The sequence below is a fragment of the Vidua macroura genome, chromosome 2 (assembly GCF_024509145.1).
Source record: "Vidua macroura isolate BioBank_ID:100142 chromosome 2, ASM2450914v1, whole genome shotgun sequence".
Lineage (NCBI taxonomy): Eukaryota > Metazoa > Chordata > Aves > Passeriformes > Viduidae > Vidua > Vidua macroura.
Window position 1 is genome coordinate 33,070,980 of NC_071572.1, and position 26,096 is coordinate 33,097,075.

Genomic DNA, 26,096 nt, shown 5'->3' on the forward strand with positions numbered 1-26,096 from the left:
CCATCTTGCAGAGTACCACAACAGAACATAGTCAATACTGACATCCCAGTTCCATGATCCCTCTAGACAAACCATTCAAAGACATAAAAGTCAGGACTTTTTTCCTCCCTTGCTGAACACTAAAGTCCTATCACCCTCTAAATACCACCAGGCTACAACACCAAACTACAAAATGACCATGCTCTCTTGTTCACAAAGAGACTTTGCTTAACACTGTTTGTTTTGTTAAATAATTGTATCTTGAATCTTCAATTCCCAAATTATGGTCTTGTATCTATAGGAAAAGTAAAGAAATAGTCAATGAAGAAAAAAGAAGGCCCTTTAACAGTTATGTTTGGGGAAAAGACTCTATTTGGTGCTACATAAAATAAGCACTGGGTGATAGAGACAGGAGTCTATCAAGTAATACAGAGCTATAGCATTCATCCTTCATTCCTGCCCAGCAAGTAACCTAATTGTGGAAACTCTCTAAAATTGTTTCTGAGAGTTGAAGACTTAGGCGAAAACTTTGTTTCAAAACAACACACCTATGAAACATCCATCTTGGGGACTACTAGAAAGAAGCAGGACAAGCAGAAACCACAGACTCGCCAATCCTCCAGCAATTACTTTACAAGGAACTTTCCCTGAAAGTCTGCAACTGCATACCTTTCCAACCACTTTCAATCAGCCACAATGACATCCAGGTGTTACATAAATTAAGAAAAATACATTTCTTTCCAGCAGAACTGCCTTGTTAAGGTTTAGGGTTTGACATGTTTCAATTATCTCAGACCTAGGAGGGAGGTTAAGAAAGCTGGGGGAGAAGGATGTGCCTTCACAGTTAAAAGTGGCTACAATTTTAGGAAGGCTTTCTAACAAAATTGAAAAATTCTGCTTGTAAATATTTTATATAAAATTCCTTTAGTATTTCAAGAATGCAAAACAAAGTTAATATGCAAAGTTAATATACAAAGGCTGAAACAGGTAATAGTATCCTTATAACTCAGACATCTAAAAACTGAACCCATGACTGTCTTGTTTTATTAAAAGTAACACTATTTTTAAGTGAGACATATCTATACACTTCCTCACTTTATATCTTCTCTTATTCCACAATAAGTAAATTTATCTTAACAAAAAGTTTAGTTAAGCTTTCAAAAGATTTAAACACATCTGGGAATCAGTGCAGTGAAACACATTTTAATAAACCTTCAAATCTGAGCAACACTTGTTACGGATGAACTGAACATCTAATGAGAGAATAGCTTATTAATAGTAACGATTCAAATTTCATCTGAGAAGGTTACAGGGAACTCTTTAAACAAAACTGTTCATATGTCACTACACCAGCCCTTGATGCTAGCCATCCTTTGCAATGCTATGCTTTGCCAGTTATGCTGTGAAAGGTAGAGACTCATTATTTACCTATTCTGTACCTGCACTGTAGGAGTTGGAGTCATAGCACACCAGTCTAATTTCTCAAAACACCATTAGCAGAATACTTGTTAACTGGCAGCTACAGTTGCTGGCTGCAGTAGAAATAGGTAAGGGTTTTACCCTCTTCTGTTAAAATTTATGACATCTCTCCCTCCTCTCAGCAAACAACACAACTACACATCTTCACTTCCTAATTCCTCCTGTCCAAAGCTCCCTGCATTAGAAGGAAAAACACTGGAATTATTCAACCCAGCCTATTTGACAGAACAGAGTTAAGAAGTGGTGTTATTCAGATATTTGAACAACACAGGACAAAACAAACAGCTGAAGAGAGCAGCTTCTTAAACCATCTCTAGCCCCAAGATAGGTAGCATGGGCAAAGGCAGTTTGCTCCTGTTTTAACTGCACAAAGAAATAACTTAACATGCTATGTGGTTTCTTAATGCTCATTTCATTAGCTCTTTTAAGGAACACCACATGTTTCTGACAGATAAATTAGGCACCTTAAAAATGCCAGTATCAGGCTGAAATGTTTCCAGGTTGACTCACCAACTTTAGTAACAGCAAATATAGATGTTACAGTGTGGAGAGATTTCAGACTTGGAAATACATTTCAAGCAGAATTTGGCATGAATCTACTGTTATAATGAGTACACATTCCTGTCACCAGCAGAACTAATGTGCTCTAATTTCCTAGAGAATTTCATATTTTGTCTTCTCTTTCCCCTTTCACTACACATTATTTCCACTGGACAAAGAGGAGATAAAGGATGCAGTTGGCTTGGCTTAACAGGCTTCCAATGACCCTTCAAAAAAAAAACCTCTAGAATGAGCAAATGCCAAAGTTAGAGGGAAGGACAACAATGCCATCACATAACACCCAATTTCCTTCAGAAGCAAAACCAAAATAGGCTTTCAATGTTATTTTATACCAACAAAGAATATAATGCCTAAAGGGCATTTAGCTTTCAGCTTTCTGCTCTCCTGTTCAAAAGATGAACAACATCAGACTTCACCTTATTAATATGCAGCAGAAGAAATATTGATCAGCTGCATGTGCATTCCAAATGCATCTCACTTTGTGGCTGGGTGCAGGACAGTGAAGTGTCTGGAGGAAAAGCCTTATGAGAAGCAGCTGAGAACACTTGGTTTGTTCAGCCTGGAGGAGACTGAGGGGAGACCTCACTGTGGTCTTCAACATCCTCCTAAGGGGAAGATGAGGGGCAAGTACGCATCCTTCACTCTTGTGACCAGTGACAGGACTTGAGGATGTGGCATAAAGCTGAGTCAGGGGAGGTTTAGGTTGGATATCAGGAAAAAGTTTTTTTACTCAGAAGCTGGTTGGGCACTGCAGTCCCTCAGGGAAGTGGTCACAGCACCAGCCTGTTCGAGTGCAAGTGTTTAGACAATGCTCTCAGGCACATGGTGTGACTATTGGGGTGTCCTGGGCAGGGCCAAGAACTGGACTTGATGATCCTCATGGGTCCCTTCCACCTCAGCATATCCTACAATTCTATAATTTTCAAAGTTTTACTGCAAAACTTGTTTAAATTGATGTTCTAATACTCACACACAGCACAAAATAGCAAGAATTTAAATTCCTGTCTGTGTGTAAAAATACACACTAACACATATATTCCTTAAAGGCGTAAACGGCAACCAAACAGATATTTGGAGCAGGATAAGTGGTTTCAAGCTGGGGTAGAGGGTACATGATGGGATGATGATGCAAAGGCAAAAAGGTAAAAGAAAACACACGGATGAAGGAGCTCTGAGAAATGTAAAATGGGGGGGGGGGGTCAAATTTTATCCTTTGACTCAGCCATTTGTAAATCTCAACTTGAAAGCATGAATCAAGAAATTTCATAAAAGCCAAAAAGATCTCAATAAAGAAGGCTAAAATAAGGTTTTTTTCAATGCCATGACTACTTTTTAATTATTTCTGTACACAGTGTAAATTTAGATTTCATCAAAGCTCCTTACAGGATGGAATTTCTGCCTATCTCCTCCTCTCACAACACAAATGCAGGAATAAAAGTGCATTTGGTAATGACAAGTATGTCAACAAGCTCACTGAACTTACATGGTTAATGTTAACCTTGCCTCTCCCGTAGTGCCTATAAGGCATTTCTTGGTGCAATCTTGGTGATATTGTACTAACAACATCAGAAAAATAAGATGCAACACTGTAAAAAGTATGATTCAATATACTCAACCTTAAGCATATTCACTCAAGAAAAAGAAGCCCAAGAAGATTAAATACTGCTCTATTTTCTGTAGGCTTTGAATAACAACTTCAAAGAATCTCCTCTTTATTTCTCCCCATACCTAGGGCTGAACACCTGGACCTCAGATCATGTCAGATGTTAAAACCTGAAATATCTTCAGGAAAGAAAACTGAAATAAAAGAAGATAGTAAACAAGGATTTTTAGGAAGAATCAGAGGAACTGCTTTATGAATGTACTCAACCTGGTATGAATACAACAGGCAGAAGACATTTTAAGGGAGCATTCATGTAAAAAAGGAATAGTTTAACAGTGGTATCATGAAAGAGCTGAATATGAAATGGAACAACACTAAGATGCAAGAGAAATTTAAAAAAACACCTTAAAGTCAAATAATGACTTACGCATGTATCTATTATTATCTTATGTAGTCTTACAGTACTTGGAATAGTAAGACCATTAAAAAAATAAGAAAAAAAGAAAAACACTATGATATCTTTGCCCTGTTCTGACGGCACAGTGATCTCAGCATAAATGAGACCTAGAGAAAGCATTTTGCTCCTCTGAACGTGTGCCAGGATGACAAAACAAGCATGGAGTTGAGGGGCACATGAAGTACTGTTCCTCAACACATTTAATGAGCAGGTTTTTCTCCGTGCTCTCACAAACTCTTAGCCCTCGTGGGGGAGGGGTGTCACAAGGCCCACTGACCTAGATTAGCCTGAAGTTCAACACCAAGATCCTCCACACTTGGCAAAATAAGATTGTATTACAGCACTTCTAAAACATACAGTGTCTAATATCTAGTTACTATTTTCATAATGTAAGGCTGTAAATCATTCAACTCAGTAGAAATACTTCAGTGTATTGACCTGAAACACTGACTTTAAATGCCTCTTCAGTTCTTTTTGGAACATAACCTCAAATCTCCATATCTGAATTATACCTTACTTGTAAAGGAATATAAACCATAAATGAAGACATGGTAAATCTTTATTTCTTACTTGATCAGCAATTATATATTTAAGAAACAACTCTCCTTTTAAAAAGTTCCTTCATGGTTATGACAAGGAAATATTTAAAAGTTTATTTTTTGAAGGATAACAGAAGAAATGCTTAAAACAGTTCTCATTTTATGAAACATTAACAGAAAGTATCAAAATGGAACTGATGCTGTAGTTTTCTTCAAAATTAATTACCAAGCCACAAAAACTAGGATGGCTCAAAAGGCAGATGTTAGCTACATTTTGGACAAATGCAAAACAAAAATTAACAAGGTAGCCTACAGTCATGAACAAAAGTCACACTTGCAGTTTATTTATACAATAAATACATTTATTGCATAAATAAACCACAAGTTTGTTCAACAAGTGTGTTCATAGCACTGTTTAAGGATTTTTGTCACAGCTAGGTGATACAAACTTCAAGCACAAATAGTAACAGAGACCAAGGAATAAAAATCTATTTCTGACAAATTATTCACACATTATTTCTAGAACAAGAATCTATACACATGGCAATAAACCATACTATATATAAGTATTAAAATAACTACAAGACAGAAAGCTATTTCTTTCTGAAAATTCCACATACATGCATCCTTTTTATTTTGAAAAACTGCTTCTTCAATTTTCTAGAAAATAATTGGAGGGTGAGCTTAAAGACCAAGTGTTGTCTCAAACACCTGGGTCAGCTGGAAGAAATTTGGTAAGATCTTTGACATTTAGATTACCATTCTGTAAAAGAGTTTTATTTTACTTTACGGCAACACACATTAAATACGAATATAAGACATAAATAATGTGACCTTCAGCTCACATCTCTCCAACACATTCAATTCTCACTCTCTCTTCCACTGTAGTGGCAATTCTAGTCATTCCTGATATACTGCAAGATGCTGTCCTACTACCAGAGTGACAGCAAATCCATCTGTCCTCCTGTCCTCAAGGAAAGGGAGCAAGCAGGCTGGCACAGAGCAGAGGACAGCAGACTGGCAGCTGACCTGTGGTTCAACAGAAACAAGTATCTCCCCTAGCAAACACAGCTACACAGATGCAGATTCTGGCACTGAAGAGATAATACTTTTCCCAGGGATCTTCAAGTGCTTCTGGGTGAGGGGAAAGGACAAGTGACACAACAGATGTCTCTGAAGTTTGTACATGCCAACATCTGAATCAGGCAATATCATGTACCAGGAACTGTAAAATAAACTACTGAACTGAGGCTTCTTCTGATCTGCTATTTTTAAACAAGGACAATTTTAGACAATGAACTGTTGCTCTACAGTAGCAAGCAGCCACGAATTTCAACTGGCTTCAGTATCAAAAGTAGTATTTTACAAACCCCTACACGAAGATGTGAACACACAAACTGCTTTTCCACTGCCACCACAGGTGCAATTACTGCCAGCAAAGGTCAAGACAAACAGTTAACTGAACTAACCATTTCAACCTTCCTCCCATAATTCACGCAAACCTATCTACCAGACCATGAAACCAAAGAGAAAAAATCACCCATTAAACCATTACTGCCTGCAGAAAATTCAGGCTTCAGAAACTAAGCAATTTCTTTATAATGTGTGCAACTGAAAAGAAATATTCTGAAGACATTGGAACTTTTCACTGGGTAACTTCATTTATTGCAAATCAGTCTATCATTCCTTCAAGCAGCCTGAAAGGGGCAAATTGACTCTTCAAGTCAAGAGTCTAATTAAACCTGAAATTAATTACAGCAAATGTCTAATTTCAATCACAGTTAAACCACATATCCAACTTATCTCACTAACCTAACAGATGCATATGTCAGCAAGTACATTTGATACAAATACTTCCTGATGCTACAAAAGAAGTGATCAATATAGAATACATAATGTCAATGAAAATGACCAAAACAGCTGTGATACCTGGTTGTTTACCCCACACCCAACTCTCAACAATCGATTTGGCCCTGTAAGTGGGCAGTGGAGTCTCTTCTTCATCTTTCTTTTCTTTGTCGTTCTGCTCTTCTTTCTTCGATGCAGTTTGGCATTCAGTGCTATCATCTAAAGAAAACAAAAGGGAAGGGGAAAAAAAGACCAGGTAAGTTACCTTCAAGTCAGGTTGGAATACAGGTCTAGATTAGAAATATAAAGGTGAAATCCCCAGCCCACAAGCTTACAGAAATATTGTCTATCATTAAGAGAACATGGTGGGGGAAAGTAGTATTTTACCATGTTAACTGTCACAGGTGCTGGGTCTCATGTTACATTTTGTAAGACAGTGACCTTACAATCCAGAAATCACCTCTGTAACCTCCTCAGGATGATGAACATTTAATATTGATACCATCATGTAAGAATTGCAAAGGATTTGCAATACACAGTACTGCGAAGAAGACACTTGAAGTCAGATTGTGCTCCCAACTATCTGTAGTGCTGTAGCATTAACTTGGTTTTATATTCCATTTCCAAGAATAAAAAAATACAGCAATAGCCTATATTTCAAAATCAAGGAGAGCTACACATTGGGATTTACACTACTTTTATGCAGCAGTATGTCAACATCTGTAAAACATCTAGCATCTTAGTAATTACTGGCAAGTACTGAAAATAATCCCACCATTTTCTGCCCAAGCAACAAAACAGCATGTGCAATCCTTTTGAGACTACTTTCACAAAGTCAGAACACAGACATTAGTCACTTATCTCTGTAATCAAAGGTTGCCTGAAAGTCTCAATTTTCTAAATGGAGTAGAACTAGACAGCTGAAAGTTTCTCTTTATTTATATTGAGACTATGGATTTCCATAACCATACCTCCAGTCTGTTCAATGCGCAAGATTGCCTTGCAATTGAGGGACACATGGGCAGCTACTTGCCTCACCCTGACCTTCTTTTCGAACCATACCACTCAAAATTTCTCAAGTCCAGCATTTGAAATTTGCCCATGAAGAGTTTAGTTCCAACCTTTTTTACCTGGCTCCTAGAACTGATCAATCCTTCATTCCTATCTGCCAGTCTAGTCCAGAGACTCCCTCCCTAAATGTCCCAGCTACAACACAACAGGTAAGCACTAGTATTTTGTCTTTTTTCCTTTCTCACTCCACTGAGATACTGCATTTGTACCAGCATATATCAGAAGAAAATAATAAGCAAGAGGTTTACATCAGTAGCCAGACATAGAACATCTGACTGCAGCCTGCCTCACACTCATGGAGTGAGATCAAAGGCTCTCACTATCTCAGAATGTACAAAACACACACAAACACACCTAACACAATGTACAAGAACATTCAGCTATTCTTTCCATCTGGCCTAACAGAAAATTAATGCTTAATCTGGTTGGAACTGGATCTGTGATTGCCTCTTTGTTATATTTTTTTTGTTTTTTTTTTTTTTTAACAGGAGATCATAAGACCTCCCAAAATAAAGTTCTTTTGGGGCACCTTAATTACACAAATTTTAAATTAAAGCACTGTTTCCTGACCTGTAACTGACAGGTGCTCAGGAGGTGGAAGATGAAGACTGAAAGGCAGGAAAAAAAGGAAAGGAGGCATAATTGCAGTATCCACAATGAGCTGAGATTGTTGGCCAAGAAAGAGATAGCAAAGTCACTTGAGAACAGGAAAATGCAATTTGGATAGACTTCTTGTAAGTGGCAAACAGAATCTAACTTTGTCCCTCTAACACTAAGGAACAGCCTGTGAGTCACCAGTTTGATAACAATGTCCAAAATTTGATTCAATCCAGCTGTCTCTTTTCAAAGGCACAGGCAAATAACATGAAAAGTACAGAACCCCTCATAGACCAAGGACCCTGTTCAGCCCCAGTGGCTCAGAGTATTTCCACAGTAACACCATAATCTCACTGTTTCTCCAGTCACCCACACGTCTAGAGACACACTTTGCAGGGTCTGGAATTTTAGTTAGTGGGTAGAAGGATGCTGTGCCAAGACACAATTTACAGGCAGCTGCAGGAGAACTTGCTACGCTTTTTAACAGATCCTTGGCAAAGGATGACAACCAAAGGCTACAAACCTAGTCACTTTATCAAACTCCTCACTGCAAATAGAGAAGATCTCAATCCAGGTGGGAACTCAAGTTTTGTATGGAATAAAAACATGTAAATACACAGGAGGGTTTTTTTTTTAATTGTCTGTATGAACCAAGAAGAGAAGCAATGAGAGAAAAAGTGGGAAGGAAATGAGCTAAAAATCACATTAAAAGACCATGTCAAATTGTTTCACAAAGACAGTTCACTAAACTTGCAAAAAAAACCACTTGCCACATAAACAAAGCTGATATCAGACTAGATTGAAAGCAGCAACACAGACATCATAATTACGGAAGTTCTGTTATGCTTCATGAGAGATTTTTAAACAGGAAGACCCAAAGATTTTTCAGAAAGAAGGGCAGGGAGGAGAGATCTTAAGCCAGAACAGACCAAAGTAACAGGCGGTAAGATAGTTCTCAAAACAATGCATGCAAAAATACAGTGCAGTGTGTCAACATGATTTAACTTAATTTTGTGAATATTGTGGTGGGGGAAACAACTCCCTGAAAGACCTTTCTCTTTATTAAGTTTTAGTATACAGCCACTACACTGAGGCAGGTAGGCACAGGCAACAGTCAAAAGTGAGCAACTGAAGTAACCCTTCTCAACTAGAAATTAGCTCCCAAATGAAACCATGGCAGCTCACCATGTGTGCACGATCTCGCACAGTCATGGCCTAATCTGGTATAAACAGAGGATAAAAAGGAAGCACTAAAAATGGAACTTACATTTCATAATCAATGAGGGAAAAAACCTGACACTGCATAGTGTTCTCCACCACCTGTTCTAGTATGGTCTTGTGCTGCTCTGAAATGCCAATGAACTCATGTAGTTGGGAATCCCTCCATTGCAAGAGAAAGCCTTCAACAGTTTCCCTACAGATGCTGATGGGGCAAAAAGTCCCACGGTGTGCTTTAGAAAAGGGCTGTATCTTAGAACCTCCCTAAACCAGTATTTGGTAGTCCCAGATCCAGGAAATATTTCAGCTGCAATATATTTCCTGCCAAAAAATCCTTGATTTTTTACACACACACATATACCTACATACACAAAATTGATAGTTATTTGTGAGGGAAAGATATGCTTTACCATTTTTATACATATTTATAAACCATATTTAAACCATATTTATACAGCCTTCTAGGTTAGATGATAAGATTCTGATCTCCTAACCCTAATCAGAAATAAAGTTACTTTTCTTCCCTGGTATACTATTATTTAAAATGCATTAAATTATTTTTAATTTACAACAGAGCATTCTACTCTTCTAAAGTCAAACTGTCCAACAGAGTGACTAAAGACTTCCCTATCCTGCAGAGAGAGTATGGTAATTCACAGCTGAGCACTGAATTCTTGAGTCACTGTGTACAACCCACAGCTGGATCAGGGGAAGCAGAAGAGAAAAGGGCCACTTCTCATTTCTAACAAGTTCTCCTTTACACAAAACAGGAAGCTCAAAGCAGGAGCCAGCCCACATCCCTACTCACTACTACAGTTTGATTTATAACGTGGTCTGCACAGCAGCCACCATAACCAATTCCCACATGCTGTTATTCTTGTCATAAATATTTTGTTTCTGCCAGCCTCTCTGGAATTGCTTGTGGCATTTGGACTTCATTTAACCTGCTTGCAGGTGCAACACTGCATGAGGTTTGTGTATTTAGAGGCACCAGGCAGAGAAAGGTCCAACTTTCAGGAAAGGGGGAAAAGAAGAGGAAGCTCACAGTGTTTGCCAAAGGCAGGATGGAGGTATGAAGCTGACAATTTTATATTTTTGTCCTGGAGCTTAAAACAACTAATTGAAACAGAATTTTCCACCTATGAAGTCTGAAGAATCAAAAATAAATAAATAGCAACCCACAAAAGAGACCTGTATGTCTTAAAGAAACTGGTATTGTCTTAAAATTTTACAAGTAACAGTTCTCTAACTTGAAAATTCAGTAAGAATAATATTATTTAATACTTTTTATTATTTTCAGAACATAGATTCCCATACACAAGTTATTTATCTAATCCAAATTTCCTGAGGGCAGCCTGATTGTCTTTGAAATACATGTAATGCTGCAAGTGCACCTGTATTTGGACATCACTACTGTCACAGCTGTGTCCTCAGATGGTACTTGGAAACATACAAACATTCTGTTGAACACATTTATGAGACATGTTTTTCTTAAAGTGCCGTGAATTCAAAACAAAGACCTTATTCCTACCCAAACATTCTTGCTAACACGAGAAAAAAAAAAATGCACTACTTCTATATTCTTCCTAGAGAGAAAAAGAATGTTTTTTGCTATCTTCCAGTCTACTGCTACTGCTAATATCCACTGACAGAATGAAGTGCCTCTTCTGAACAGTCCAGTCAGCAGCAACAGAGAGCTATTAGCACTAGTGAAGAAACAGACTTACGGTAGATGGGCTTAAATCAAAAATCTTCTTTAAAAAGACTGAATAAAAGGGGCTACATACAGCAACCTCTCTTGCTCATCTCCAGATCAGTCAATTTAGCAGCAAACTCTGAATATTGACATTAATCTATATTGTTTTTCATATAAAACCACTGGGTTTTATATAGATCTCATTACTTGTGTGTACTCTTCCCTCTCCTCTTGAATTATATTTTCAGATCATTTACGCAAAAAAGTAAGTACTAACTAAACAGACATTAATACTTTAGATTTTAATTTCATGAAACTCAACTTGAGCTACAAGGTCACAGGTGCAAACTGACCCATCAGTTTTTCTGGTTCTGTGATTAAACACACAAACTCACTGACAGTGACCAGAAATAGCCTTCATTAGCCTTTTTTTCCTTCAAAACTCAAGCCTGGTAAGCAAGATAGCTGTATTTTAGAATCCTGTAGGCCAACACAATAGCATTTATGAAGACTAACTTCACTGAAACAGTTCATGGATTAATCTTAAGAGTTAAAAGCCTGAAAAAGCTGTTATTTAACTTTCTAAACTACTGCAGTGTTTCAAGAAATATGTAGAAGAACATACACCCTCCAGCTGTGGAAAGGAACAGGTGTGATCTGTGCTATGCAATACCTACCCTTAACTCCTCCAGAAGCAAAGACAAGTGGAAGGTGGCATTATAGATTTTACCTTTGTTACTCACCACACAAGTCTATCTTAATTGGCACGAAAATAAACTAATTTTCCCCAAGACTATTTTGCCCATGATGGTAACTGTTAAGTGATCTCCCTGGCTTTATCTCAACTCCCAAGCTTTTACATTTTATTTTCTCCCTCTGACCCATCGAGGAGGCGCAGTAAACAAGGAGCTGGAAGGGTGGGCACCTGGCTAAGGTCAACCCACCACAATGCAGTACTGGAAACAACAAATGGCAGTCTGCCTTTACCACCACCACACTATGTACACGAGAAAGCTTTCAAAAGCCTCATCACAGCTTGGACATCTTAGAGTAACATAAAAGACTTATTTATACAGTGAAGTGTCAAACTATTTTTAAATAACAGTGTTCTACAGTCTTTAACACTTTATACCTTTTTGAACCTTCTAAAACTTGTACATACATACATCCAGCATTAAAATAAAAAATTCTCATTGTTGTTCAGAATAAATGTGCTAAGTGTGGACAAACATGAAGTCACAGATGATTGACTTAGCATTTCTGGATTTTTACTTCATACTGCTGACTATATTTTGCATCAGAAGTGAGAGATTGCATTTTCCTAGCTGATATTTCAAAGAATACTCTGAAAATTAAAAACAATTATACTACAGCATCTCTCTATAAGCCTTCTCAGAATTACTAAAAGCACTAAAGCATTATAATTAACTAAAAATCTCTATTCTCTGCAGCTACTTAGCTATAAAGATATTGGAAGAACAGTTTTCTGTCAAAGACTAGCACAGGTACAACTATAAAAGCAACATGTAAGTATCCAGCACGAAAAGATAAATTCATCAATTTCATTTGCAAAGCAAAAAAAAAAAAAAAGAGCATATATATATACACACACACATATATATACATATATAAAATAGCCTTCAGTACTACAGATGTTTGTTATCCTTCTTCTACATGAAAGCAAAGTGTGTTGAATTGTTATACCACAACCACCACAACATCTCTATCATAAGCTGTCAGTGAATGGGAAAGCTTTTCCTACAATTCCTTTAAGAGGTAATACTTCCCTCTATTGCAAAAAGTTTACAATGCCTTTTATTACTACACATGGAAGCAGCCAACCCAAAGAACAAACTATTACTCCACCTCCACTCATTTCATGAGCAGCTTTGTAGTAGCCTTCCTGATAAGATCACATGTATTTTCAATCACTGTCAACAATAATATTCCAAAGGGCTAGCAGCATAGGGAAGACAAAAGTTTTCTAACTCTGAAATAGTTAGGAGCATAACCTGATTTTTACTACAGCATGCAGCCACCAATAACCTACAAAACTTATACTCTTGATAAGCAAATGTATAATTCATTCTTCTCTCATAAATTATTTACTGTATCTTACTTCCTGTAAGAATTACCTCCTCTAGTCAAAAACACATGGTTCCTCCTATTTTTAAAGGAGGCATACTATAGGTATGATCAAATTGTCTACGTGAGTAATTGAGCATTACTGGTTTGAAATATCATGTCTATCCCACAGTACAGTTCAGAAAGTAATAGATGCCAGAAAATAGTTCACTGTTACCAAAGGCAGTATTTCTACCCATCTCCTCATTTATCTGGGAATCTTACAAATTACTGACAAAACTTATCTGACCATTTGGTGAGTCCCTTTCAGCCAGATCAGGAAACAAATATTTTTCTTTTTGACCAGTTTAATTTTCTGTTCAGTATGGAGTCAAAAGAGCACCACTTTTGTGGTGAAGATGGAAAAAAAGGCAAGAATAGAACCATCCCATTCTAGCATTGCCTATCACAAAACAAAATCCACCCCACTTAAGTAATCTCTCTAAGCAGATGTATTACTCTGCCATTTGCAGTATTTGCAGTGTTAGAACTGCTCTCAAGTACACTGGAAAACCTTAAAAAAACCCAAAAAACACGCGCAACATTCTCAGGCAGATTGTGGACAGTTTTTAAGCTGACCTTTCAGTTACTTTCTGAAGATGGTAAACAAAATTAGAAATAGCAGTATCAGCTTTATCCCATTCCTCAGTCCACTTCCTTTAAACAAAGGCTACAGCTGTAAACACACCAAGCATACCAAACAAAAAGACACTGCCAAGCCTCTTTCATAGTAACATGCCTAGTTATGAAGTTAAATTTCACAAGGCTAGAACAGATTTAAGACTTCATTTGGAGGCTTGGACATTACCTTTTCATACACTTTTTAGAAATCACTTTCAATTCTATTTAATTCAAAACCTTGAATTAACACCTGCAAATTGTATAGATAGGTGATGACAAACAAAATTTTTGTGACAGTAGGAAAACTGAAGTCCATTTTCAACATCACAATGAAAGAAAAAAATTAACAAATTCAAAGAAATTTAAAATTCATACCTTTTCTTGGAGGTAGTTCACCACTCTGTATTAATTCTGTTCCAGGATATACAATCTCTCCATCTTTTACCATTTCATTCCACAAGCCACACAATCCATCTCGTGTAAAAGCAAGCTGTTAAAAATAATACATTAAATAGAGTTACACACACTTTTCTCTCAAGGCAACTCAAGCTAACACTTAAAACACACCTGATTTTATACATCATCCCAGAAGAAAGAAAACACATGTACCATCTCCTTGAAAATTAGATTGTGTGTGTGTATGACGAAGATTTAAAAAAATCTTCAGAATCCTTGATTGTCTAGCTATGTTATTTTCAGCTTAAAAGAGCAAAATGGTAAAATTTAGATAGGTTCAAGTCCAGCAAAATAAACTTTTTTTTGGTGACAAATTCTCATCAAAAGCATGGATTTGGTCACCTCAGAATAACCACCCATTCAAGATGACATCAGCTGGGGTGCAGGGAGAGGGTGTGGGGAGTCCTTTTTCTCGTCAGGAAAAGCTATTCAAACAAAGTCAAGCTGCATAAAATCCCAAGACAGAGAAGCTCACAGTCCCCTCGCCAACCAGCAACTAAAGAGTTGGGCATCTTAACCAGAATGATGACATCAAGGCACAGATTTGTAAATGAATTCAGCCAGTTCAATCTGGTCCTGCTGTGCAAAGCATCTCTCACAACCCTCCCTGTTCTTTCCAACTGCTACAATGCCTCCTCTCCCACGAAGAACCAGATCATGGAATGGATCAAGCCTAAAACCAACTACACCCAGAGGAAGAGCAAAGGGCTGCCTCAGCCCAGCTCAGCTCCCAATACACTCTGTTCAAGAGACAAATACTGGCAACAGAATATAGACTCTGCTAGCTGGAACCACTCACAAAAGCACTGGCTGTAACACAAGTCTTCTAATGATTTAGGAATTTGCATCTCCCTTGGAGAATCCTAATGACCAGGATAACTTCTCTTCTGTGGATGTTGCTTTTTGCTTTATAAAATGCTGCAGAACAGGTATCTACATCCCAAGTGAATTCCATAATAACCAGGCTGTAATTCACAACTGTATAGCATGAGGGAGGAGGGCTGGACAAAAAAATGAAAAACAGAATACTTTCTGCATACCACAATGATGCAGTGGACCACATTAAAAAAAAAGAAAAAACAAACAAGACCACAAAAAAAAAATTTTACAAAAGAAAAAAAGAAAATACACCACCTGCTGAAGGCTCATTCAGAAGCCTCTTTGTGAAGCCTCTTTGAACTAGCATTCAAATCCAAAGTTTTTTAACTGAGAGGAAATACAAAGATGTGGCTTACAACAACTGCCATAAAATATTTACCACTACACAAAAGTCCACTTGTCTCGAGAAAATAGCACAAAATAAAATCATTACATTGTAATGATTAAGGATTACAGGTTTTAAGAGACACATCCACCAGCAGGGCAGAGATTTGCTGATCCAGCTCATCTCAGTTAACAGGAATTAAAAAACAAGACTGTAACACACTAAATGACCATAGTAATTTCTTGACTTCATATTGCATACTTCAGAAATCCACTCCAACACGTATCAATGATTTCCATAATTCTTCTTTCAGCATAAAATATGAGTTGACACATTGTACTTGTCTGTCACTTACTATTGCCTGATCAGGGACAGAATCATGCAGTGTGAGCTAGACGTTCTTCATCTTATCCATGATTTATCAATTGTATAGCTCCAGAATCAAACTCTGACCATGCTTTACTGAAAGGTACAGTCCCTGTTCCTCAGGGTTACACAGCACAAAGAGCTTTTGCAAAGATTTGTGTTTTGCTAAAAGCTGTACATTTGGCTTCCTTTTTTAAAAATTGGAATAATTTGAAGTTGAATTTCAACAATGAAAAAAATTATTCACTATTAACTGATTTTCTCAATTGTTCCTAGTCTATGAATATTTCAACAATAAATGGCATTCACTTTTTTCCTTCTTTAGATGTGGTCATACACTTTAGTAGGACACTAAATTTACTTTTCATAGTTTTTTTTTCCTGTGTAAAAAAAGTAAAACAGTTGTTTCACTGATTTTGGTTCATATAGTGGTGATAGATTATTTTTTTTTTTAACTTTCACCTGTTAAATGCTAACCTATGGTAAAATAGAAGCTTGAAAAATAGCAAGTGAGGCAATACTCCAGATGGGTTGCATAATAAATTATGCTTTTCACAAATTAATGATCTTTCTCTAATAAACTGTCTTTTTCACACATTTTACTTTACGTTCTCAGATCACCTTGGTATGGAAAATTATTCTCACAGCCCACAGAATCTAAATGTCTCCAGGCTTTAAATGCCAGATTCTTCATAATGTAGCACTGTTCTGTTTCAGAAAACTTACTTATTACTTTTGAAAGCATTCATATTAAGTAGAATCAGGAACTGTTTTCTCCACTTCAACCTCTAATCCTTTTACATGGCACAAAGTTCACTCAACTCTTTCATGCAACTAAAAACTGAAAAAGTAAACAGAATTTCTTTGCCCTTGGGTTTGGTTCAAAGTCTTATCAAAGTAATTTTTTCTTGGTATGTTGTAAAAAGATAGAGGAACCACCAAGTCTATGGGTCACAGAGTTCCACCTCCCTCTCCAAATCCCATAAGCAGCCTTCAGATAAACAATTTTGCCTACTACTCAGGTTGTAGTTAACATTTTGTCAGCAGTATCTCTGTTGGGGGAAGGGAAAAAGGAGACAAGTTTGAAAGTAAAGAAACATTGGACTGACTTTACAGCAATAATCAAAGCAACCAACTGAACAGATAATTAAGAAATAGTATTTACAACCAATTCATCTGTCATAACAGGGCAACTTAATTTCAGCTGTAACAAAATGACTATTAATCTACTCAACATTCAGCAGATATCTAGTATTTGTTATATATATTAGCTGAAAGTGAAAGAAAAGTCTGAGTTTCTAAGTGATCAATTATTTAAGCAATTTTATTTTCATGATCTCAAAATTACATAATCATAATAGAAAATTTGCAGCTCCCTTAAGAGAAATATTTCTTTTAGCCAACAGAAATGAGGAGGAGTGGTTGATATAAGAAAGGGTCATGCTGACATCCAGAGGGCCCTTGACAAGCTGGAGAAATGGGCTGACCTCATGAAGAAGTGAAAAGTTCTCCAGCTGAGGAGGAACAGCCTCAGGCATCAGTACAGGTCCAGAGCTGGGCTCAGTGTGAGAGACATGGACAAAAAGGAGAGAGCCCAGCAAAGAGCCTTGAAAATTATTAAGGGACTGGAACACCCGTTTTATAAGGAAAGGCAGAGAGGAAAGGAATTGGGTGGAAAGCTCATCTATATACATATATATACTCTATACATATATTTATATATATATAAAATCTGAAGGGAAGGTGTAAAAAAGATGGATCCAGGCTTTGCTCAGTGGTACCCAGTGACAGGACCAGAGGGTGTAAACTGAAACACAGGAGCTTCTGACCACCCTCTGACCATCAGGAAACACATTTTCTCTGTGAGACAGTGACCAAGCACTGGCACAAGATGCCCAGGGAGGTTGTGGATGCCTGATTTTTGAAGATATTCAGAAGACATTCAAACACAGACCTGGGCATTGGACCCTAGGTGGCCCTGCTTGAACAGGGGAGTTAGACCAGATGACTTCCAGAGGTCCCTTCCAATCTCAAACATTTTTGACCCTGTGAAACTTGCAGCTGAAGATAACACTCCTCTGTGTAGTAGAAAAGTGTCTGCTTTAACTTCCCAATCCTGCATTTTTTTCTTCCTCCAGTATTTCATGACTTTCTTCCTTTGCTCCCACCAATACCTCTCACATTCAGTCATTCATAAAGAATCTATGAACACATCTCAGCATTCAAAATGAGAATTAAACTTTGTTCAGAATAAAAAAAAAAAGAGAAAAAGGTACTTCCTCCACTAAATTATTTGAAGGATGTTCACAAGGTGGTACAGTGCAAGAGAAGAAAAACACACTTGGTGTCTTCATGGTTCCTGACATACTGAGTTCTAAACACCAGAGCAGCTACTCGTGTTTTGTAAGGTCTCTCTCACTAGATTGCTTGATTCATATGAATATCTTTCCCTCTAATAATTTAGTAACTTCATTTGCACATGTTTAAAGGGATGAACTTAAACTCAGTAAGTTAACAAATTAAGAATAATGAAGTTTTCACTGAACTTCTGCAACTGACAACAGTTCCAGAGAAGTACCCTCTGTAAATCTCCCCCCAAGGCCCTGCTTGCCCCAGCACATACACACTTCCTTCCAAAGACCAGGACAGCAGCAGCTCTATACTCCATTACTACTATCCACTGCCTTGCAACTTTGGCCCATGTTCCTACTTACTCTCCATGCTAAAAATCTCTCTTGTCCTTTCCCATGACATCTACTGACCTCTTCTCAATCCCCATCTCCTACGCATCTCACCTTCAGAAACTCCAAGCATCTTCCACAATTTGTCACACTTTCTCATCACCAGACCATGTCTTGATCCCTGCACTTGAAAGCCATGTATCTCAACAAATCCATACTTCCCACGCAGACCTAAGGCTCAGCCCTGCTCACTTAATCCCAAACTAAAAACACAAGGGCCAAAGGAGACTTTAAAGTGAACTTCTACTGTGAACTGGACTGCCTCCACTTTAATCTTTTGTTAATCTTATCTCTGCAGTAGAACTGTAATTTATTCTGTCTGGTACAACATCTGATTAAGTCCAAGGGTTATCTAGTTTGGTTGCTGACATATGCTGCTGCCAACCTCCAACAGGGCTGGCAGTGAAATTTCTGTCCATCCCCATCAACTCTAGACAGTAAGACCCCGGCATTAACATTTCCTTCCATTTCAAGAAAATTAAATCCTGCAACCATAATTGGGTAAGCTCCTGAGAATTCTCAGAGCACTGCTACTATTTTGCTTTCAGTAAGTTATTTCAAGAATAATCAGCAGCTCTGATTTGGTTTTGAAGTCAACTATTTTAATTAGACAAACTCTATGTAGTACACTAGATTATGTTCTCAAGGTTGTTTCATAAACTTCCCTGCAGAAACCATAGAAGCCTTCATAAAAGTTAACTTGAACTCAAGAGAAACAAAGCCAGGAAAATAAAAGGACACAAAAGGACAAGGATTGACTTAGGTAGGATTCCTGGTTATATAATTGCACTGGAAATTTAAGAAACTGACTTCATAACCATAGAACATCAGTATGGATTTAAAATATAAGCTACTTAAATAATCTTCACCTCAGAATTGCCAAGGGTAGTGGAGAATCTGTTCTTCTATTCACTTATTTTTAAAATACAGCCAGTGGCTAATGCAAAGACTACATGGAAAAACTCTTCTCGCTAGAAAAATACTTACGTGAAAAACACTTTCAGCCCAGCAGTAGTGAAGAAAAATCAGAGAAGAATAAGTCCTTTACTGAGTCTCTCTTTTGTTTTTGCATTTTTGAATCCATTCAATTTGTGTTTCCTTTTTCATTGTTGTCTTAGTATTTTGTTTTAGCTTCCTTCCTTCCCTGCTGAATGAGGCATGCCCTGAGACCACAGCTGCTTATCACACCTATGCAGAGCACAGTGCAACATCACTACTCCTCAATACAGTGCTCAAGAACTCAGAGAGCAAAACCAAAAAGTTCAGCAGCCCCACATTACTTCAACAGATTTGGGGTTAAACTAGAAATATCCCCATAATAGCAGGGTGCTGGTCTTCCGCTTGCTGGAAAAGTTAACAGTTAATACCCACATACAAATAAAAATTATGCACTTCCCTCAAACTTAGAATCTGAAGAACAGCTCTGTCTGAGCCCAAATATTTGAACCTGTGTTTTAAACCTAATTTCTCTAACCTATCACACCACATAAAATGTTTTTCCCTCCATCTGGAAATCACTTATTTAGGAGAGACAACATTACTTCATTTTCAAGGCAACTTTTAAAAATTGGTATCACGAAGTTCACTTCCTTTAAATACAAAGGAGTCCTCATTTGCAGTTTGCTGTAAGAACTTCCAAATAAGCCCTTCATTTTTTTGATCAGAAAACCAAAACAAAGAAGAAGATTAACAGGAAAGCAACAAAATAGAGAAGACAACTTTCACCAACTTCTTGCTTTTAATAGCCAAGACATCATTTCTTTACATAATCTTCTCACAAGTAAAGACACTGATCTGAATGTTGGAAGGTCGAATTTTCAAGAAAATCAAAATGACAAATGTAACTTTGAAGGAAGGGTAAAAAGGTTTCAAACCAAGGCAACTCTTAAAGGTGGCTATTTAATTTCAAAAAACTGATTTTCATCTCCATGGCAAAAGATAATGACAGAAATAGTCTGCCAACCATGAACTCAATGAAAAGTGATGGAAATGCCTCATGTTCCTCTTGCAGACAACTCTTGTACCTCGACTGTTGCCTGAAGTTTTTCTCCACACTACAGGGAAATGAAAGTTTTTCTCTCTAACTCCTGCTATTAAGCACAACAGTTCTCCACAGGATCCAGAATAAGCAGCCTAATTAAACTCCATTTGAACACACACATGCATCTCATTAGCTCACAGCAATTCTAGTTTTTAGCTATTCATCCATCACTAATTAAAGGTCTCTGCATAAGATTCCAATTTAGTTGTACAGTACATCTATTTAATCAGAATTATTTTAAGCACAGTTTGATTCCGCAAACTGGGTACCTAGGTTTAAGTAAACAATTTTAATCTTCCCTTTTTATAATAAAGGATGTCTTCCTTAGAAGCAGTCATTGAAAATACCAATCTCCCATTACACACAATGTTTGCTATAAATGTCATGGTTTCTACTATGTAGATAGATAGGTAGATGTTTTCAATGTATTAATTCAAATCTAAATAAATAACTTAAAATTTTAAATAATACACTAACTTTTCAAGCTGCTGTATTAAGAATAACACATGAGAAAGTGGCCTGCACTAAAATCCATCTGTTTTATATCTTTATAGGACTATTTTATTAATGGTGATATTATGCACATCCTGTCCATGTCATAGGAGAACATACTACATATTGTAATACTGATGTTCTCATATTCAGTTGAACTACCCTGATTTTTCAGCTGCTGTAACAGTTTGTTTTTTTCAGATAAGAGAGTATCTTATTTTGCTCCACCAGGAAATTTAGAATTTTTTTTAAGTAAAATAAATGTTTCTGAGTGCTTCAAAATTACACTAGTAGCCATAAATCACACAAATAAATACAAAGTTTGTAAAAAGACATGGAGCAGTTACAGGTTGCATTTGGATCTTTTTAGAGCACTTTGGCTTCCTAAAATAGTATTGTTCAGTTTCAGAAAAATTAATGTAAGTAAAAAAATTGTGAAGCTACAGTTCCACTAACATTTCACACCACACCAGGTAATTGTGCAGGCCAGAGGCTCACTGCTACTACAAAAGGACTTGTGCCTTTGATAGTCACTTAAGAGCAGTAATAACATGCTACATCACACTGCCTTTGTCTCACAGCAGCAACATCCCAAAACTGAGTAAGAACATTTAAATTTGGCCTGGATACCAGCTGCAACATTGACACACAGGTGATTAAACACAAGCCATGCTACAATCCACATGTCATTCTTTTCCTATGGTATTAATACCACAACATAATACTTATCAATGCAAATAGTACTAGAATATTGTGTATTACACTATTCATGCAACACCTTCTTGAGCTATAATAAAAAAGCATATGATAATTTTCAGAGAGATTTCATTGGCTTAATCTACAATAACTGCCAGTTATCAAGTCTAAAAAACAAACTCTCTGGCAACAGTGACAACAGAAACAAGTGAAAAAAAAAAAAAGTACTTTGGAGACCACAAGACCACCAAATGAAACTATTTTACTTCCAATCCTAGCTATACACCCCAAATTTTGTAGCAGCAGAATTTATTTTAAAAACGAATCAGTCTCTGTATGTCTCCTAAGGTAATACCCCAGAATAATTCTGTTTCTACAAGGACTGTCACCTACTCATTCTTGGACTGCTGTCCACTGAGAATTGAAAAATGTAGCTACAAAATGAAGACTTCCAGGGTCCAACTCCAAACAATTTGTAGTCATCATAATCCTTTCACATAAATTTAGTGTGTCTTCTTCAAACCTCTCATAGTACTGTGTTCACCTTTTCAATTCCTGCTGACAGTCTCTTGAGCACCAATAGGACTTTTCTATAGCTGAGCCAGTAAAAACATGCACATAAAGAAATCGACATATTCAGTACACATAGAACTTAAAGGATTAAGACACAGGATTTATACCTATTAAAAAAAAAAACCACACAAAGCTAGGTCACATTAGCCAACCAGTAGCTAAAATAATCATTCCCGTAGTAGATAAATTCTCCAGAACCCAAAACTCCTTTCCTTTACAGAAGGCATCTGCCATTTAATACATTAAAAGATGCCACTCAAGATTCACATGCTCAATTTTTCAAAATACTGAACACAGGCACCCAATTACAAGTTCTGTGATGAGGACCTGTGTAATACAAAAAACAGGTAACCTAATAAGAAAATTATATTATACCCAGGAGGCCTGGCTTGTCTTCAGATTCCAGAGAAGTTATGTTTGCATCCAGCAGATGACAAATCATTACTGTTCTCTTATTTCATTATTCTCATTATTTTGACTACAGTTTGATTGAAAGGGAAAAAAAAAAAAGAGTACTCTGGCAATTAGAGTCTAATTTGTTATTACACATAAAGAACTCGTATAAGTAAGAGCATTCATTCATAGAAATATGCTGCAAATGAAGATTTTCATTATTAAAAGGAATTCTTGTAACACATCAACTAAACTACAGTCTCACAAATCACAAATATTTCGTTGCATTTATACACACAACTGAAAATAACCCTTAAAACTCTGGATAACAACTGAAACCCTCCTATGAAAAGCTTAAATAAATAGGAAAAAAAAAGGGATGTAGAAAAAAGGCACTACGAAAAGGAAAAATCTGATAAATCACATGAACAGTCACATTTTTCACCCCATATAATACAGAAGAAAAAAAAAAGGCAATGCATAGTCAGCAGGTGTTGCAAACAAAGGTTGCCACTTTTTCAGATAAATTTTCCTCTATTCAACAATCATTGAAGCAATATACTTGCAATCTAAAAGCCACCCTTCTGGAAACAAAAAAATATTTCTTAATATGCTTATCTCCAAAATGTTGTATAGCAACTTTATTTACTACATTAGAAAAAAACCTGACATTAGTCTGAAACTTTTACTTTTGTAGGAACAAAAGTTGAAAATAGAATTAATCTAGCCAAATCAAGAGCAAGCCCTGTCATTTCATAGCATTTACATTCAAGACCTACTACATAATGGAACCGCTTAGGCTATATCTGTCACTTCTGATTCCAATTTATCTTGTTTGATGTAAAATACTAGAGAAAGGCTGCTTTCGAATCACAACTGCATGGAGGAAAATCCTTGTCTAACCATAAGAACAACTCAACTCAAGCATGTAGGCTATCAGCAAGTAATCGGGATCAAGTCACAAAGATGGAATCTGTAAGAGTTTTTCAGGACCACTATCATTAACACTAACAAAAGAATAACACTGGCTGGCCCATCCCAAAAATAATTTCATAGTTTTGAGTTGAAACTTGTAATGGTTATTCAAAGTAAGAGATCTATATGCAACATCTGGGTAAAGGAAGGCAAAGAGACAAGGACTTAATCTAGTTACTCATTTCATCTAACACAAACAAAACTGACCCAAACTACTCTATTTCTCTATGTTTTCCACTTATTCGTAAAACCTGAGCAGGGAAAACATGTTAATAGCCTCCTCGTATCACGCAACTTTGCTAAATGAAGAAATCTTCTAAGACAAAAGAAAACTTCCACCAAATACTGGTATATTGCAATGAAGACCACTTCCATTTCAACCTTATACCTTTGACAAAAAATTCAAAAAGGACAAAATTTAAAGGAACCCTCTACTCAAAATGCAAACAACTACAGCAAAATCTAATTTGAATTCTTCAAAATATAAATTACATTTCCATCGCCTTTTTCGCTTCACTTCTCTTGTGCATTAAAACTGTTAGCTCATATGCAGACAAGACATTTAGCAACAGCCTAAATAAGAATTTATAGTTCTAGCAGAAATGCCACATACTCTGCTAGGAGCTTTGACACTCAGCAAAGACAACACATATATGTAGCCCAGCTTGTTTCAAAGCAGAAGGGACTGAATTGAAAATGCAAATCTATTTGCAGATCAAAATAACTTGGTGTTTCTTCAAAACCACTTATAAATCAGCATACTTGGGAAAACCTATAAACTACTTCAAGAGCTGCAATCTTCTACTTGTCAGCTTTTTGGCCTAAGAGCATCCTTGAACAGCACCTGAAAGGTCACAATGCAATATGACCATCAAAGTCCTTACCTGCAAGTCTGTCTTCAACCATTTGGAGTCAAACCTTGCTTGAGCAGACAGACAAAAAGAATCAGAAGACATGTTTCCTTCTTCAGCCTACTCTCCAGGCTGGCTGAGCAGCCCAACCTGCTACAGAATGAGCGAAGACAAAAATTAAAAAAAGACAATCTAGCACATGAAGTAAACCACACAAGGTTATTTTTGCTCAGACTAGGACGGCTTCTACTTGATCTTTAAAATGTATCGTGAAGAAGGACCTCCCTCGCTCACATCCCCTGAATTTGCACGGGGAGAGGAACACGCATTAGGAATACTACCTGAACCTAGAAAAAAGCCTCCACATCCCTTCCCTATCACACCCGTGGAAAGGAAGCCTCCCTTCTGCTGCACTAAGCCACACCAAAGGCCTTAACGCTGCCCCTCAGCCCCGTAAGTGGTGCATGAAATAAATAATTGATCGCAGATTACGCAAGCCGCAGGCCAACATAAAGCGATTATCAGGGTCACACGCACCCCCTCCTCCCGGCGGCGGCCGAGGCCGGGGGCTCCCCCTCTCCCGGGAGCATCCCACCCCCGCGCTCACGTCCCGCTGTCACCGCCCCTGACGGCCGCCAGCCGCGGCTCCCACCCGCCCGGGCCAGCCCGGGGACAGGGCGGGGGGCGCGGGGAGCAGAGGCAGAGCCCCGCCCGGGCAGGGGTCGCCGCGCACGGCGCGGGGGCCGCCCCTGCCCTGCCTGCCCCTCCCGCGGGGCTCCCGGGATGCGGAGCGGAGGCCGCGCTTCCCCCGCCGCCTGCCCTCCCACCGCCGCTCCACGGCGCTCCCGCCCCTGCCTCCCCGCTGCCCCCGAGCCCGGCGGGGCTGTCGGGGCTCTCACACTCACCGAGCAGCAGCAGCGACGGCGGCGGCTCCTGCTCTCGCTCCACCGCCGCCCGCTCGGCCCCGGGTAATCCTCGCCCCTCCTTCCCTCGCCCGCCCACCCCCCAGCCCTCCGCCGGCGGAGCCGCTCGCCGATCCCTCCCTCGCTCCTCCGCTACTGGAGACGGGCAAAGCTCGGCCCCCCGTACGCCAGAGGAACTCTCTACCAATCGGGAGAGCGGCGGGAGGCGGGACATCCTGTCCCGCAGCGGGGCGGGGAGCGGAGCGGGGCCGTGGGCAGGCGGGCGGAGCCGCGCCGGTATTAACGGAGATCAGAGCATCCTTACAGCCGGGATGCAGAGATTAAAAAAATTAATAATAAAATGGTTGTTTAAATCATTGAGGGGATATCTGCAAACTGTACTGTTGATTTCTAAAAAAAAGTAGCTTTTAAATGTTTCAGACGAGAAAGGTTAGTAGCGAGTAGCTCGGAGGCAAACAGAATGACAGAGTGGGTAAGATTGGAAGGGACCACACTGGGACGTCTGGTCCAGCTTCCCTGCTCAAGCAGCGTCCTCCTAGAGCACGCGGCACAGGACTGTGTATCTCTCTGGACACATTCAGAACCCACCTTG

At 38.2% G+C, this 26,096-nt stretch overlaps 1 protein-coding gene across 4 annotated transcripts in view; it reads right to left on the reverse strand.

The window, feature by feature from the left end:
* Nucleotides 1-25,556, reverse strand: part of HERC2 (HECT and RLD domain containing E3 ubiquitin protein ligase 2) — a 102,213-nt gene extending 76,657 nt beyond the window's left edge. For 2 of the 4 annotated variants that reach the window (XM_053969223.1, XM_053969210.1), the window contains exons 1-4: nucleotides 25,487-25,543; nucleotides 24,615-24,731; nucleotides 14,169-14,283; nucleotides 6,548-6,685 (exon numbers count right to left, since the gene is read on the reverse strand). In XM_053969223.1, the coding sequence (XP_053825198.1) occupies nucleotides 6,548-6,685; nucleotides 14,169-14,283; nucleotides 24,615-24,686 (325 nt within the window). In that variant the 5' untranslated portion in view covers nucleotides 24,687-24,731; nucleotides 25,487-25,543. Of the gene's footprint in view, nucleotides 1-6,547; nucleotides 6,686-14,168; nucleotides 14,284-19,547; nucleotides 19,749-24,614; nucleotides 24,735-25,486 lie in introns of those variants that run through there. The other 2 variants (XM_053969216.1, XM_053969230.1) reach the window with 2 other exon arrangements.
* Nucleotides 25,557-26,096: the final 540 nt, after the last annotated feature.